The following is a 16,272-nucleotide window of genomic DNA, read 5'->3' on the forward strand; positions in this document are numbered from 1 at the left end:
TCCCATACACCAGTTAACAATCAATTATAAAGTGAAAGGGTAAAAAGGTTTTAATCCCTTTAATAACAGAAATACATGGCCCCAATGAAGAAATCTAAAAATGATATGCATGCAATGCTTATACTTTAAATGCATAAATAAATGTGAATTTTACCAGGGGAAAAAAGTTGCTTTCTGGTATAAAATGTCATCCTTTTCATCTTTATGCTTTAAAGGAAAAAAAGAAAGGCCAAAAAAGTGCCTGCCTTCTGCCAGTCTAAATTCTTAATTCCAAATGATGATACACAGGACCCAGAAAATGGTTTCCTTGAAGGATTCAGCCTCTGAATGAAACAGGCTGTGCTCAAAGTCTGGCTATATATGTCCCACACCAATTTCAATTCAATCAGTACCACCCCAAATCTAATACCCTCATATCCAATCAAAATCTCTAATTTGATCCCACATATTTTTCAAGTCCCTTCCAATTGACACAATCCTTACCCAGTTCTAGAAACCCTCTCATTCCCATTACATCGCAGTTCACTAAATGAGGTGCTTTTTCCTGAAAATCTTTGTGATTTTTACCAAGAAAATATTAAGAAAAAAATTAACTTCACAAGAAGGACAATAGTTTAAAAATAAAAACTCAAGGAAAGGATATCCCAATGTATAGTACCCTCTCTCTCGCTCACTCTCTCTATATGCATAGTGTCATTTTTTAAAACTTCTGGTAGGAAAATAACTCTTTTGCTCATAAGCACAAATTACAGAAATAAAGTGACCTACCTTCTACCAACAAAATCCTGATTCCAGTTGGAGATATTCAAGGACCCAGAGAGAGAGACAGTGTTCTCTGGGCAGCTGGCCTCCAAATGCAGACCCATGTCCTGACGGCTCTGGCTTTCTACCTGGGCAAAGGTATAATCTGATCAGCACCAGTCAACGGTAATTGCTCTCGTTGGTCAGCCCACTTTGTCTGCGCCCCTTTGAGATTTTAAACCAGTCTTACAGCAAACTAAGAGGTTGCAAATAAAAGGAGTGGGAAAGTCAAACCAAGCAATTATTAAACTAAAGAAACCTGGTCTAGCAGCAATTAATATCAAATGTATTTATAAGGTAAAAGAAGGGCAGCTTTAGTTATGAAAAAGAAAAACTCGTGGGAAAGATTACAATGATGCACTTTACGCACCTAGACACATAGCACTGAGACACAGAACACAAAGACTGAGAATTATAAGGTAAAACTGACATATCTGCAATCATCGTGTGAGGTTTCTTTTTCAAACACCGTTCTTCCAGAAACTGATACATGAGGACAGAAGAAAATTAATACTGTTACAAAAGTATAAACAATATAGTTAACAACTTTGACTATATTTCCTGCAGCAACCACATAGAAAATGCTTTTCAACACATATAAAACATTTACAAAATTTTACCGCTGTTAAGACCACATAATAAATCTCAATAAAAATTCCACAGAATCTACATATTGAGTACCCTCTTGATCAATCTTTTATTTCAATCATGAAATAAAATTGAAAGTCAATAATGAAAAAAGGGAACACCACCATATTTATTTAAAAATGAATATCCACATAACATCTACAACAATATCCATATAATAGCTAAAAATCTATTGATTTTTCTGTTGTCTGCAAGTAGTTAGTAAAAACTAAACCAAAATACCTCAGAATTATTTGAAAGAAAAAAAAGATAAAAATGATAAAACAATTCAAAAAACAAAAGGGAAAACAACCATATACAAAAATATAAATGATTAATAAAATAGAAGTCTGTTACTTAAAAGATAAAACAAAGAAAGAACTGGTTAATAAATTATATAGTACTCCCTGCTACAGGAAGAGAGTGCTCCCTGCGTGGGAGAAGCTGGTGCAGAGTGGCAAGTGGTGATGGGACTCGGGGAGGGGTAGTCATTTTATAGAGGTGGACCCTGCCAAACCCCATTTTAACCAGGTCAACATCAAGAGTCATAAACTGGGAATTCCCTGGCCGTCCAGTGGTTAGCACTCCGCGCTTTCACTACCTAGGGCTCAGGTTCGATCCCTGGCCAGGGAACTAAGATCCCACAAACTGCGAGGTGTGGCCCCCCCCCCAAAAAAAAGCCATAAATTACTTTGATAGTATATGTCCTTGATATGATGTGATTAAAATGTGACAAAATTCCCTCCGTAATCTTCCTCCAAGAAAACAGAGAAACTCAAGATAATCATAAGAATAGCATCAAAATTCCAATAGAGGGGCATCCTCCCCCAGACTGTCAGGTTTCTATACAATCTTTTGGTCAAAAACAAGGAAAGTCTGAGAATCTGTTACAGCCAAGAGAAACCTAAGGAGACATGAAAACTAATTTGATATTTTAGATGAGATCTTGGAACAGAAAAAGGACATTCCGTAAAAGGTGAGGAAATCTGAACCAATGATAGCCTTTAGCAGACAATAACATATTGACATTGGTTCATTAATTGTCATCAATATACCATGGGAATTAAGATGTTACTAAAAGGGGGACATGCGAGTGGGGTCGGGTCAATACTCCCTGATCCACGTGCTCAATGTTTTATAAATCTAAAACTGCTCAAAAATTTAGGTATTACTAAATATAATATTGTAAATAATAAACAAACAGGAGAAGGCATCAATAAACAATATTAGAATGAAAAAAATTTGAAACATAATCTGAGTTTTGGAAACAGTCTACCAGACAGCACATTATAAACCAAATGATTCTATGAACCACTATGTGGCATAATCTTTTAGAGCACTTTTAAAAATATTTTAGATTATGAAATATAAAGTGTTCACAGAAATCTATAAAGCATATATGTACACTTCAACAAATAACTATAGAGTGAGCAGAAGTGGAACCAGTATCCAGGTCAAGAAATGCAACATTGCCAGGCACCTGGCTGCCTGACTTGTGCTCTTTTGCCCAGATTACAGCCCCTTCTGCCTCCTGGACTGACTTTATCCTAACTATTCACATAGTAATTTTGGTAAACATTATAAAATTAAAACTCTGTCCAGTTTTGAAAACTTTATATAACCCTGAAGAAACACAATTGTATTTATGTCCTTTAGCGTATTTTTGGTGTATTTTTTCATCACTTACGTCCTTGCATGCAGCTGGACTTTGCTGTTTCAGTGCTGTAAAGTATTCAACCATATAAACTTTCTACTGTTGATGGGGCTTTGGGTTGCTTCCACTTTGGGCCTCTTACAAACATTGTTGCTCTGAAAATTCTCTGACGTGTATAATGGCCATAGAATATGTAAACTTAAACTTGCCAAATTTTTTCAACATATTTCACCAGTTTACACACTAGCTGCATGCAAGGGTGCTCATCACCCTTCACTTCTGCAAACCTTTGGTGATTTTCTGCCTTTACAGTTTTAGCCGATCAGGTGAGGGTATAGGGGTACCTCATACTGATTTGCATTTATTGGTTACTAATAGGGGTGAACCAATTTTTCTTATGATTATTGGCTGATTGGAGGTGCTCCTTCAGGAAGTGCCTCATCAAGTATTTTGTCCATTTTTCTGCTGGGTTGTCTGCCTTGGTAGTAGTTATATGTTCTGCTTATTAGTTCTTTACTGGGTATGAGTAACACGATATCTGTTCTCACTCTTTGATTTGTCTTTTCACGCTTTTTCATTTTTTTTTTGATCAACAGAAGTTTCTCTGTACCTCTAACAGAATATTATTTAAAATAGCTAATATTGGGCTTCCCTGGTGGCGCAGTGGTTGAGAGCCCGCCTGCCGATGCAGGGGACATGGGTTCGTGCCCCGGTCTGGGAAGATTCCACATGCCGCGGAGCGGCTGGGCCCGTGAGCCGTGGCCGCTGAGCCTGCGCGTCCGGAGCCTTTGCTCGGCAACAGCAGAGGCCACAGCAGTGAGAGGCCTGCGTACCGCAAAAAAAAAAAAAAAATTTGTAGTTTCTTACGAAACTAAATATAGTCTCACCATATAATCCAGCAGTCGCACTCTTTGGTATTTACTCAGATGAGCTGAATACTTACATCCACACCAAAACCTGCACACAAATGTTTATAGTAGTTGTATTCATAATTGCAGAAAAAATTGGAAGCAACCAAGATGTCCCTCAGCACATGATTGGATAAATAAAGGGTCATACATCATACAATGGAATATTATTCACCAATACAAGGAAATGAGCTATAAAACCACTAAACGTGGAGGAAACATAAAGGCATATTACTACGTGAAACAAGTCATCTGGAAAAGACAAAACTATGGAAGCAGTAAAATGATCAGTCGTTATCGGGGTCGGGGAGGGGGGGATGATTAGGCAGAGCACAGAGGATTTTTAGGCAATGAATCTATTCTGTATGGTATTATAAGTGTAGATACATGTCATTATACATTGGTCAAATCCATAGACTGTACAACACCAAGAGTGAATAAATTAAACTAAGGACTCTGGGTGATAATGAGGTGTCAGCGCAGGTTCTTCGATTGTAACAAATGTTCCTTTCTGGTGTGGATGCTGGTGGAGGAGCATGGGACCGAGTATGTTGGAATCCCCTGTATTTTCCACTTAATTTTGTTGCGAAGTACTCTGCAAAAATAAAGTCTATTAATTAAAAGAAAAGTTAACGTGTAAGCCTGGGGGTGTGGTGAGGAAAACAACAGTAGAACTGAGCATCACAGAAAGAATACGAGTGGATGTCCTAGGCATTGGGCTGGCCCTAGAGGCCAGGAGAGTGTATGAATGCACATCAAATTAACTGAGCACCTCTTCCATGCCTGTCACATTTACATCCCCAGTATCGTCACAAAATTCTCGCACTGTAATTCTGGCTCAGAGAAAATCAATGATTTTTTGGCTGAAGGTCCCACGACTAGAAAGTAGCAAAGCGCAGGTTTGAATGCCATTTCTGCTGACTCTAAGTCCAGTTCTCCCCTCTAAGTAACTGCTGGAAAGCTCAAAGCAGTGACTATGGAAAAGTTTGCTTTACGAAAGACATCACGCTTCAGATTCAACTTTGCACATACGCATACAGAGTGGGTCCACGGATGGACTGAGTTTGTGGCTGGAGGGATAACACAAAACCACATCAACAGCATCACATTTATTTACTTCACCATTAAAAGAAAAATAAGAGGCTGCAGGAGAGGTGATAGGGAAGAAGAACTGAATAGAGAATTGTTATTACTATCCAGAGTAATAGCCTTTCCGGAATTTCCCATACCAAGGACAAAACTTCATAATGGACAGAGTCAGCTTCCCCTGGGGGTCAACTCTTTCTGCCATGATGAGGAAGGAAAGCTTCTGCAGCTCTGGAGAGGGGCCAGGGAAGGGGGCCTCACAGTCTGGTGACAATGCAGACCTCCCCAAGTCTCCTTTCTTCTCTACAGTGCATGCCAGGGACACGGCCCATCTTCCTCACCTCTTCATGCCCACACTCATCTTATTGTTCCATCTCGAAGCCTGGCTGGAAAGGAAGATAAAGCCTCCCCACCTTCCTATTTCCGTGCTGCTCCAAGAAAACAAAGTCTGCATTCCATATTGCTTCAGGAAACAGAAGACACGCACACACACACATACACACAATGTCAGTACCATACAAAGCTCTGGTCTTAATGTTACTATTCTAACATCCAACTCCCTTCGCAGCTGGTAATTATAGGTCCCTTTTAGAGTCCCCACCCAACCACCCATTTTTAATATCCTAAGGGTGCTCACCTGAAATCTCCCTTATTCTGACGAAGATCTTTCCAAAGGTCATGCAGAGCCCTATTCCCAGGCCACTTTGCCATAATCGATCCAGCGCTGGGTGGCAAAATTGATGGCTTCCGCGCAGTTGAAGCCAGAGTGGTAGCCATAGGGAAACGTCACCATGAACTCTCCAGCCTCCTGAGTGACCCGACCGAAGGGAATGCCGTTGTCCTTGAGGACCGTGGGCGGGGGGGCGACACCCTCACGTGGGCGAGGCCGGCTCGGTCCCAGACGGGGAAGGGGGCGCGGAAGGGTGGGGGCGGGTGAGGGCCGGCGGCGACGGGGAGGTGGCGGCACGCACACACGGCGAGGGCCGCGGGGCAGGGGCGCGGGGCGCTGCCCAAGGAGAGGAAGGGCCGAGACACTACCGGACCACCAGGAAAACAAGTGCGGGGTCCTACCGCCACACACACGAAGGCGGTCCCACGACGCCTGAGACGCCGGCCAGGCCCAGCCACCCTGGGACCTCCCACGACCCGGTCCCGCCGCCAGGGCCCGCGTGCGACGGTCCCCCCGCGTGGCACGGGGGGACCCATCCACCCAAACTCAACCTTTCCGTCCTCGCCAGATCCGCCTTCATCTAAGTCCGACCCCCGGAGCTCGCGCCCCAGGGAAACGCTCCCGAGCGAGGCGACCCGCACCGTTCCCACACACCGCCACCGGCTGCGACTCGCGGAGAGGGCAGGCGCGACAGGCTCCTCGCGGCTGCGGGGCTGGGGAGACGGGACATCCGGGCGTCCACGCCCCCTTGGGCTAGCCAACGGGGTCACCGCACGCGCACGCAGACGCATACGCGCGGCCCCGCGCCGGACGCAGGCCTGGCGGGACCTTCCCACGACTCAGAGCGGGAAGGCGCAGCACGCGGCAGGCAAAGAGCGGCGCTCGGCCCCACCGCAGGGCCGGCGCAAGCCCTCCAGCGAAGGCGAGGGGCTCTGCCCACGTGTTCTGGCAGTCGCCACCGTGACCACTGCACGCTTGAGAGGGGCAGCGGCTGGGGGTCCGGTACCCCAAGGCTCCCTCTCGGACAGCTAGAGAAGGCTTTCTCACCGACGGTGCGTCATCCCCCACCAATCGACTCTCCCCTTTGGGCCCACGGAGGCGCTCCACGAGCCGCCAAGTCCACGACTGGGCGGGGGGTGGGCCGGGGGTCTGCGGTATGGGTAAGAACACGGCCCACAGGAGCGTTCGCGGCCACAGCCGGGGCACAACCTCTGCCGCCCCCAGGCTTGTCCATCGGGCTCCGGAAGGAGGGAGCTCGCCCCAGAAGCGCGACAGACACCCTTCTCACAGGACCCGGCCCAACACGATTATATGGTTGAATACTTTACAGTACTGAAACAGCAAAGTCCAGCTGCATGCAAAGGCGTAAGTGATGAAAAACTACACCAAAAATACACTAAAGGACATAAATACAATTGTGATTCTTCAAGGTTATATAAAGTTTTCAAAAATGGACAGAGTTTTAATTTTATAATGTTTACCAAAATTACTATGTGAATAGTTAGGAAAAGGTCAGTCCAGGAGGCAGAAGGGGCTGTAATCTGGGCAAAAGAGCACAAGTCAGGCAGCCAGGTGCCTGGCAATGTTGCATTTCTTGACCTGGATACTGGTTCCACTTCTGCTCACTCTATAGTTATTTGTTGAAGTGTACATATATGCTTTATAGATTTCTGTGAACACTTTATATTTCATAATCTAAAATATTTTTAAAAGTGCTCTAAAAGATTATGCCACATAGTGGTTCATAGAATCATTTGGTTTATAATGTGCTGTCTGGTAGACTGTTTCCAAAACTCAGATTATGTTTCAAATTTTTTTCATTCTAATATTGTTTATTGATGCCTTCTCCTGTTTGTTTATTATTTACAATATTTAGTAATACCTAAATTTTGGGGCAGTTTTAGATTTACAAAGCATTGAGCACGTGGATCAGGGAGTATTGACCCGACCCCACTCGCATGTCCCCCTTTTAGTAACATCTTAATTCCCATGGTATATTGATGACAATTAATGAACCAATGTCAATATGTTACTGTCTACTAAAGGTCAGATTTCCTCACCTTTTACAGAATGTCCTTTTTCTGTTCCAAGATCTCATCTAAAATATCAAATTACATTTAGTTTTCATGTCTCCTTAGGTTTCTCTTGGCTGTAACAGATTCTCAGACTTTCCTTGTTTTTGACCAAAAGATTGTATAGAAACCTGACAGTCTGGGGGAGGATGCCCCTCTATTGGAATTTGATGCTTTTCTTATGATTATCTTGAGTTTCTCTGTTTTCTTGGAGGAAGATTATGGAGGGAATTTTGTCACATTTTAATCACATCATATCAAGGACATATACTATCAAAGTAATTTATGGGGGGGGCCACACCTCGCAGTTTGTGGGATCTTAGTTCCCTGGCCAGGGATCGAACCTGGGCCCTAGGTAGTGAAAGCGCAGAGTCCTAACCACTGGACGGCCAGGGAATTCCCAGTTTATGACTCTTGATGTTGACCTGGTTAAAATGGGGTTTGGCAGGGTCCACCTCTATAAAATGACTACCCCTCCCCGAGTCCCATCACCACTTGCCACTCTGCACCAGCTTCTCCCACGCAGGGAGCACTCTCTTCCTGTAGCAGGGAGTACTATATAATTTATTAACCAGTTCTTTCTTTATTTTATCTTTTAAGTAACAGACTTCTATTTTATTAATCATTTATGTTTTTGTATATGGTTGTTTTCCCTTTTGTTTTTTGAATTGTTTTATCATTTTTATCTTTTTTTTTTTTAAATAATTCTGAGGTATTTTGGTTTAGTTTTTACTAACTACTTGCAGACAACAGAAAAATCAATAGATTTTTAGCTATTATATGGATATTGTTGTAGATGTTATGTGGATATTCATTTTTAAATAAATATGGTGGTGTTCCCATTTTTCATTATTGACTTTCAATTTTATTTCATGATTGAAATAAAAGATTGATCAAGAGGGTACTCAATATGTAGATTCTGTGGAATTTTTATTGAGATTTATTATGTGGTCTTAACAGCGGTATATTTTTGTAAATGTTTTATATGTGTTGAAAAGCATTTTGCTATGTGGTTGCTGCAGGAAATATAGTCAAAGTTGTTAACTATATTGTTTATACTTTTATAACAGTATTAATTTTCTTCTGTCCTCATGTATCAGTTTCTGGAAGAACGGTGTTTGAAAAAAAAACCTCACACGATGATTGCAGATATGTCAGTTTTACCTTATAATTCTCAGTCTTTGTGTTCTGTGTCTCAGTGCTATGTGTCTAGGTGCGTAAAGTGCATCATTGTAATCTTTCCCACGAGTTTTTCTTTTTCATAACTAAAGCTGCCCTTCTTTTACCTTATAAATACATTTGATATTAATTGCTGCTAGACCAGGTTTCTTTAGTTTAATAATTGCTTGGTTTGACTTTCCCACTCCTTTTATTTGCAACCTCTTAGTTTGCTGTAAGACTGGTTTAAAAACTCAAAGGGGCGCAGACAAAGTGGGCTGATCAACGAGAGCAATTACCGTTGACTGGTGCTGATCAAATTATACCTTTGCCCAGGTAGAAAGCCAGAGCCGTCAGGACATGGGTCTGCATTTGGAGGCCAGCTGCCCAGAGAACACTGTCTCTCTCTCTCTGGGTCCTTGAATATCTCCAACTGGAATCAGGATTTTGTTGGTAGAAGGTAGGTCACTTTATTTCTGTAATTTGTGCTTATGAGCAAAAGAGTTATTTTCCTACCAGAAGTTTTAAAAAATGACACTATTTATGCATATAGAGAGAGAGAGCGAGAGAGAGGGTACTATACATTGGGATATCCTTTCCTTGAGTTTTTATTTTTAAACTATTTTCCTTCTTGTGAAGTTAATTTTTTTCTTAATATTTTCTTGGTAAAAATCACAAAGATTTTCATTTAGTGAACTGTGATCTAATGGGAATGAGAGGGTTTCTAGAACTGGGTAAGGAGTGTGTCAGTTGGAAGGGACTTGAAAAATATGTGGGATCAAATTAGAGATTTTGATTAGATATGAGGGTATTAGATTTGGGGTGGTACTGATTGAATTGAAATTGGTGTGGGACATATATAGCCAGACTTTGAGCACAGCCTGTTTCATTCAGAGGCTGAATCCTTCAAGGAAACCATTTTCTGGGTCCTGTGTATCATCATTTGGAATTAAGATTTTAGACTGGCAGAAGGCAGGCACTTTTTTGGCCTTTTTTTTTTTTCCTTTAAAGCATAAAGATGAAAAGGATGACATTTTATACCAGAAAGCAACTTTTTTCCCCTGGTAAAATTCACATTTATTTATGCATTTAAAGTATAAGCATTGCATGCATATCATTTTTAGATTTCTTCATTGGGGCCATGTATTTCTGTTATTAAAGGGATTAAAACCTTTTTACCCTTTCACTTTATAATTGATTGTTAACTGGTGTATGGGATCTATAGATTTTGTTTGCTAACCAGTGTCTAGAAACTTGATTGAGACCTATATTTCTTTTTTTTTTAAAACATCTTTCTTGGAGTATAATTGCTTTAGAATGGTGTGTTAGTTTCTGCTTTATAACAAAGTGAATCAGTTATACATATGTGCCCACATCTATTCCCTCTTGCAACTGCCTCCCTCCTACCCTCCCTATCCTGCCCCTCTAGGTGGTCACAAAGCACTGAGCTGATCTCCCTGTGCTATGTGGCTGCTGCCCACTAGCTATCTATTTTACGTTTGGTAGCATATGTATGTCCATGCCACTCTCTCACTTTGTGCCAGGTTACCCTTCCCCCTTCCATATCCTCAAGTCCATTCTCTAGTAGGTCTGCATCTTTATCCTCATCTTGCCCCTAGTTTCTTCATGACAGTTTTTTTTTGTTTTTAGATTCCGTATATATGTGTTAGCATACAGTATTTGTATTTCTCTTTCTGACTTACTTCACTCTATATGAGAGGCTCTAGGTCCATGCACCTCACTACAAATAACTCAGTTTCGTTCCTTTCTATGGCTGAGTAATATTCCATTGTATATATGTGCCACATCTGCTTTATCCATTCATCCTGTTGATGGACACTTTGGTTGCTTCCATGTCCTGGCTATTGTAAATAGAGATGCAATGAACATTTTGGCACATGACTCTTTTTGAATTATGGTTTTCTCGTGGTATATGCCCAGTAGTGGGATTGCTGGGTCGTATGGTAGTTCTATTTGTAGTTTTTTAAGGAACGTCCATACTGCTCTCCATAGTGGCTGTATCAATTTACATTCTCACCAGCAGTTCAAGAGGGTTCCCTTTTCTCCAAACCCTCTCCAGCATTTATTGTTTGTAGATTATTTGATGATGGCCATTCTGACCGGTGTGAGATGATATCTCATTGTAGTTTTGATTTGCATTTCTCTAGTTAGTGTTTCTCTAATTGTTAGTAAAGATGTTAGAGCATCTTTTCATGTGCTTCTTGGCCATCTGTATGTCTTCTTTGGAGAAATGTCTAATTAGATCTTCTGCCCATTTTTAATTAGGTTGTTTGTTTTTTTGATATTGAGCTGCGTGAGCTGTTTGTATATTTTGGAGATTAATCCGTTGTCGGTCATTTCATTTGCAAATATTTTCTCCCATTCTGTGTGTTGCCTTTTTGCTTTGTTTATGGTTTCCTTTGTCATGAAGCTTTAAAGTATGTTTTTTTAGAACATTAAAGTATTTTTAAAAAGTAAATATGTATTAGAGCCTGGGGATAAAGGACCTAAAATAATTTTAATTGTTTTCTTTCAAACATATTCCAGAGATGAGTGTAATACTCTTTGATTTAGTTCATGTCTGTACAAAGACAGATTTATCTTGTCCTTATTGCCATATTGACTGATCTAATCACTTTCAACTTATGAAAGAAATATTAGTATTATGCATAAAGTATCTCATTTTACTCTTTGGAATATATTTTTTTACTGTTCTCATAAGAATAGTTTCTTCTTAAGCGTAGGTTAGCGTAATGATAATGTGTTGGTTTTAAACACAGGAGATTTCTAAGTACATATATGACGTTTACTTAAAATAATCTGGTCAAATAAGATAACGATTTTACATGATTTTTTTGAAATACGTAATGACAGCATCTCTTATTCACTTACAGTGATCTAAGTGACAGGCTTGTCTGCTAACCTTTTTTAACCACTGCGTGCAACAGGAACTTGTATTATTACTATTTTATAGATGAGTAAACTGAAGGTTAGCAAGACTAAGGAAATTACATTAGAGTACATGACAGGGAGGTTAATGGAGGATGTTGCCAAAAAGAATCCAAAATCTAGATAGCCTGCACTGCTTTGTTAAGGAATTTAGAATCACTATATAGTGCATTGGATTCCACTTAAGGTTTCTGAGTTGGGAAATCAACAACCGAGTAGAGACCTTGGAAAATTAATGTGACAACATTGTTCTGTTTGAGCTCTCAAGCTTCCTGCCACTTGAGTTGACAGCAGTATTCCAAGAGTGTTTGGTCAAGACTGTTTCAAATCATTTCAGCCTAACAAGGTTGGATTATACACATTCTCTCCAAGGCTGGTTAGCCAGCACAGCTATTTTGTACTGCTTTATATATATTCAATTCTAGCCAGTCTTAGGTAGGGAATTATAATAGCTAGTATTTATTGAGCATCTGCTTTTACCAAACCTTACAGTTCAGAGAGTCAGAAATCGCAGCTTAAGCAAAAAAAGATCTTATTATTTGGTGTTTCTGTGACCCAGCCTAGTACTTGACCCATGTTGATAATTTTAAGAAATGCCTTTCAGACTGAATAAAATATCTAAATGAGTATATATTAGTAAAGGACAAAAATGCTTTCTCTCTTTACTGAATTAAAGTTAAAGAGTTTCATTTTGTACTCTACTGTTCTATTGTTTAAAAGAGTTTTGTAACTAGGTAATAACTATTCATCATCTAATAGTTGCTGTAGTGTTCAATCATTTAAAGGTATTTATCGTATAAGTATTATGTGCCAAGTGCTCTGTCAGGCACAGCCCTTCCTCTTTGGAGCTTTCAGTCTAGAGATTCTGTAAGAGCTGATAACTAGTAGCAGATACAAGTGTATTACGTTTCCTTCGTTTAATATTTCTATTCTGAATCTATTATTTCCTGCACTGGGAGAGGAAGAGGATGATAGGTCACATTTTACCTTATCTATCTACCTACAAAGTAAAGCCACACATTTTTTGTGTATGGATGGGCGTATGGCACTATGAAATATTTCAAGGTGTTCTTCAAACAAAAGCTAATGAGGTTAATATGAGTCATTAGGTACAAACAAGGAGCCCAGAATGCTTTCCTGAGCACAAGCTATTGCTGTTCTTTTTGGGTCATAATCTCTGCTTTCTGGTATTGTTATTTATCTTTCCGTTTAAGTCCTGTCTTCCCCCTTTGAGTAAAGTTCTTCAGTAACAGTAATGATCTCTTATACCTCATAATCGCTTCTTTACTTAGCATAATGTCATCCATTCATTCAAAAGGAGGTTTCTATATGCGAGGCATTGTGATAACTCTGGAAACTAGACAGGAACATGATATGGTTCCTGACACCAAGAAGCTTAAAATCTGAAAGGGAATAAGAGAGTAACATGGGTAACAAAAGGCTGACACAAAATTAAGGAAAAGTAGAGATCAGTGTATTAGTAGCAAATGTCTATGAATATCAAGAAGACTTCACAACATAGGTATTTTTAAGCAGGATCTTTAAAGAGAGAAAAAATTATGCATATGAAAGTGGAAATAATACGTCCATATAAGAAGTTATGCATATGAAAGTGGAAATAAGATGTCCACATAGACGAGTTCATTTGCAATTTTGGACACTTTCAAAAATAAAGCATTATTAAACAGATGTTGTATTCATTTTTCCTTGGGAGTTTATGAGTCATAATGAATGTGTGAAGGAAGTAAATGGTGCAGGGTTGGGTAGAGTATTGTATGAAACCAATGTTTTTGAAATCTCAAGTAGGCACCGAGGCAAGATGTAGGGATGTCAGATTTTTCATTTGTCATTAGGGGACATAATACATAGTGAATTATCAAACAAATAGTTTTCCTTTCTAACATTAAAGTTTTTTTTTCTGTTTAATCATTCACCTGTTCGTTAATTGAAACAAATATCCATTCCTAGCTATCTTGTGCCAGGAATTATGGGTATAAATATGTATCAAATAAAGTCCTTGTCCTCAAAAAAAAATTCACAGTATCCAGGAAGATAGACAAGTAAACACAGTTACAATATAGTATGATAAATGTTACAGTCAAGAAAAATAAGAATGTATCTTACTGGGTTTGGCATTCTTCTTCTTCTACAAGTCATTATATGAAGAGTCATCTACAAACTTTCCTCAATAGTCGAAGAAGGAAGTACAGTGTGATCTAATGCTTATCAAAGCAAACATGTGTCAGGTTTTTTTGGGGGGAGGGTGGGTGTTAATCAACTTCATTAAAGCTTAGTTTCTTCAGCTGTAAAAGAGAAATAGTAGCAACAGAAAAATCTAGTGTGGCTTGCCTCAGTGAGAATCCTGCGCACCGCAAGGAAGAGTAGCCCCTCCTCGCCGCAACTAGAAAAAGCCCTCGTGCAACAACGAAAACCCAATGCAGCCAAAAATAATAAATAAATAAATAAATAAATAAAAGAGAGCATCTTAAAAAAGAAAAGAAAAGAAAAATCTAGTGTGGCTTGAAAAACCACCTGTTAGAGATTTCAAATTCTTTTGGGCTAAATCCTGATAATTAAATGAAATAATTCTGTAAAGCATATAGCAAGTGCCTGCCTTGTGGAATGTGCTCATAATATTAATCAGTCATTAATTACTCTTAAAGCTATGTTTTCCCCACTAAACTGTAAGCTTCATGAGGAGAGAACGAATCCTTTCAATAAGATTTGACAGATGTTCATTTGTTCTCTGATTTCTTCAAATGTAGCCCAGCTCACCATAAGGGTATTAATTAAATTGTTAGGTAGTTGTGACATTGTTCAAAACCCTTCTTATATTTAATAAATATAATTTCCTTCAATTATACTCGCATCTGACCTTCAGAACATCTTTATTAACAGATGGTACTTAATAATGTTATTAGATGATCCTATATTTTACAAATGAGAAGATACATTCAGGTAAACCGAATATGTGACTCTCCAGGGTACAAGGCTTAGACAGGACCAGATCCAAAGCTTAAGTCCAAGTCTTCCAACTCCAAGCCCAGTGTTCCTCCCAATGCAAGCAAAGAGCTTAGCAAATGCAGCCCATGCTCAAGGGAGGCAGTACGGTGGTTCAGAGTAAGGCACACTTTGGATTTTGTCTTAGCTTTGTGACTTTGAGTGATTTATCTCATCTCATTAAATTTCAGTTTTCCTACATGTAAAATGGGAAGGGTGATAGTATCAACCGCGAAGGGTACCGATGATTAAACGAGTTGATGTATATAAAGTGGCTCATTCAGAAAGTGCTCAGTAAGTATTATTCTTCCACTATTCTTGGTTAGATTTAACAATAGGAACATTAGGAGACATTTAATAAATATAAGCTATTGTTAGAAAGGGCTGAAGAAACTCCTTCCTTTCCTGTCCTAAATTATCTAGTAGTTGTCTTGGTTCACTGTTAACATTTTAATTTTCCCACATCACTTCACTTAGCTCAGAAATTCTTTATCAAAGTACCCAACATTCTCTATGATGTAGCCCCGTCTCTGCACACTCTCTCCCTGTTCGCTCCCTTTCCCAAAGCAAACTATCTGCCATTCCTTGACTATCGCTCTGGTTCCCAGACCCAAAGTTTCTTCTCATCTCCCCTGGTTCAAACTCTGCTGGTACTTCACGATTCTTTTAAATGCAATACTTCCATAAAGCACTCCTAGCTAGAGGCCATGCATGCAGTCTCCCTTACAGATTATAAAAACATCGTTGATTTTATAAAGCATGTCGTTATTGTCCTCCTTTAGGTATCATTGTTATAATTTTTTAAGAACTTATAACAGGGGTAGATTTATGTGTGATTGACTCTTCAGGTTAACTCAACAAAGACTGATTTCATACCCACAGTGTAAGAGAGTGCCAAGGGCAGCTCTGATATAAAAAGAGATGTACTCTCTGCCTTCAGCAAATTCCAATAATATTTCTTTAAAAATGGTTGTGCTATGTAAAGGGAGGAATAATTCTCTAATAATTGATAAGTATCAATGATCTTCATTAGGAAAAAGAGCACAGTGGTAACTGGCATTGACACCAAAATTCACTCCCTGAATATCCAAAGCAGTGCCAGAACTGGACACCACCGTTTTCTACTTGAATTTACTCTTTTTAGGGCTATAATAGTATTTAATAGGATTTCGGATCTGAAAAAAGTTCTTGAGGAATAGTTTAGTCTACCAACTTGCCTGGAACATGCATTTTCCTAGACAGACAAAAGAGGATCGTTCTATTGAATTACGGGGTACTTAGTGTTCTTTTTCTGAATCGGATTGTGGTCTGGAAGTGGAGAAAGGAGAAGAGTTTGTTCTTTGCTTC

At 39.6% G+C, this 16,272-nt stretch overlaps 2 protein-coding genes across 2 annotated transcripts in view; one reads left to right on the plus strand and one right to left on the minus strand.

The window, feature by feature from the left end:
• Positions 1-6,673, minus strand: part of LOC117199201 (lysine-specific demethylase 4D-like) — a 71,559-nt gene extending 64,886 nt beyond the window's left edge. Inside the window, exons 1-2 of the mRNA XM_049714119.1 lie at positions 5,714-6,673; positions 769-890 (exon numbers count right to left, since the gene is read on the minus strand). The gene's annotated coding sequence lies outside the window, so the exon portion shown is untranslated. The remainder of the gene's footprint in view (positions 1-768; positions 891-5,713) is intronic.
• A 229-nt stretch (positions 6,674-6,902) lies between these two features.
• The window catches only part of LOC117197602 (glutamate carboxypeptidase 2-like), a 37,507-nt gene continuing 28,137 nt past the window's right edge, over positions 6,903-16,272 (plus strand). Inside the window, exon 1 of the mRNA XM_049713838.1 lies at positions 6,903-6,906. Coding sequence (XP_049569795.1) covers positions 6,903-6,906 — 4 coding nt within the window. The remainder of the gene's footprint in view (positions 6,907-16,272) is intronic.

This window comes from Orcinus orca, chromosome 8 (assembly GCF_937001465.1).
Source record: "Orcinus orca chromosome 8, mOrcOrc1.1, whole genome shotgun sequence".
NCBI lineage: Eukaryota > Metazoa > Chordata > Mammalia > Artiodactyla > Delphinidae > Orcinus > Orcinus orca.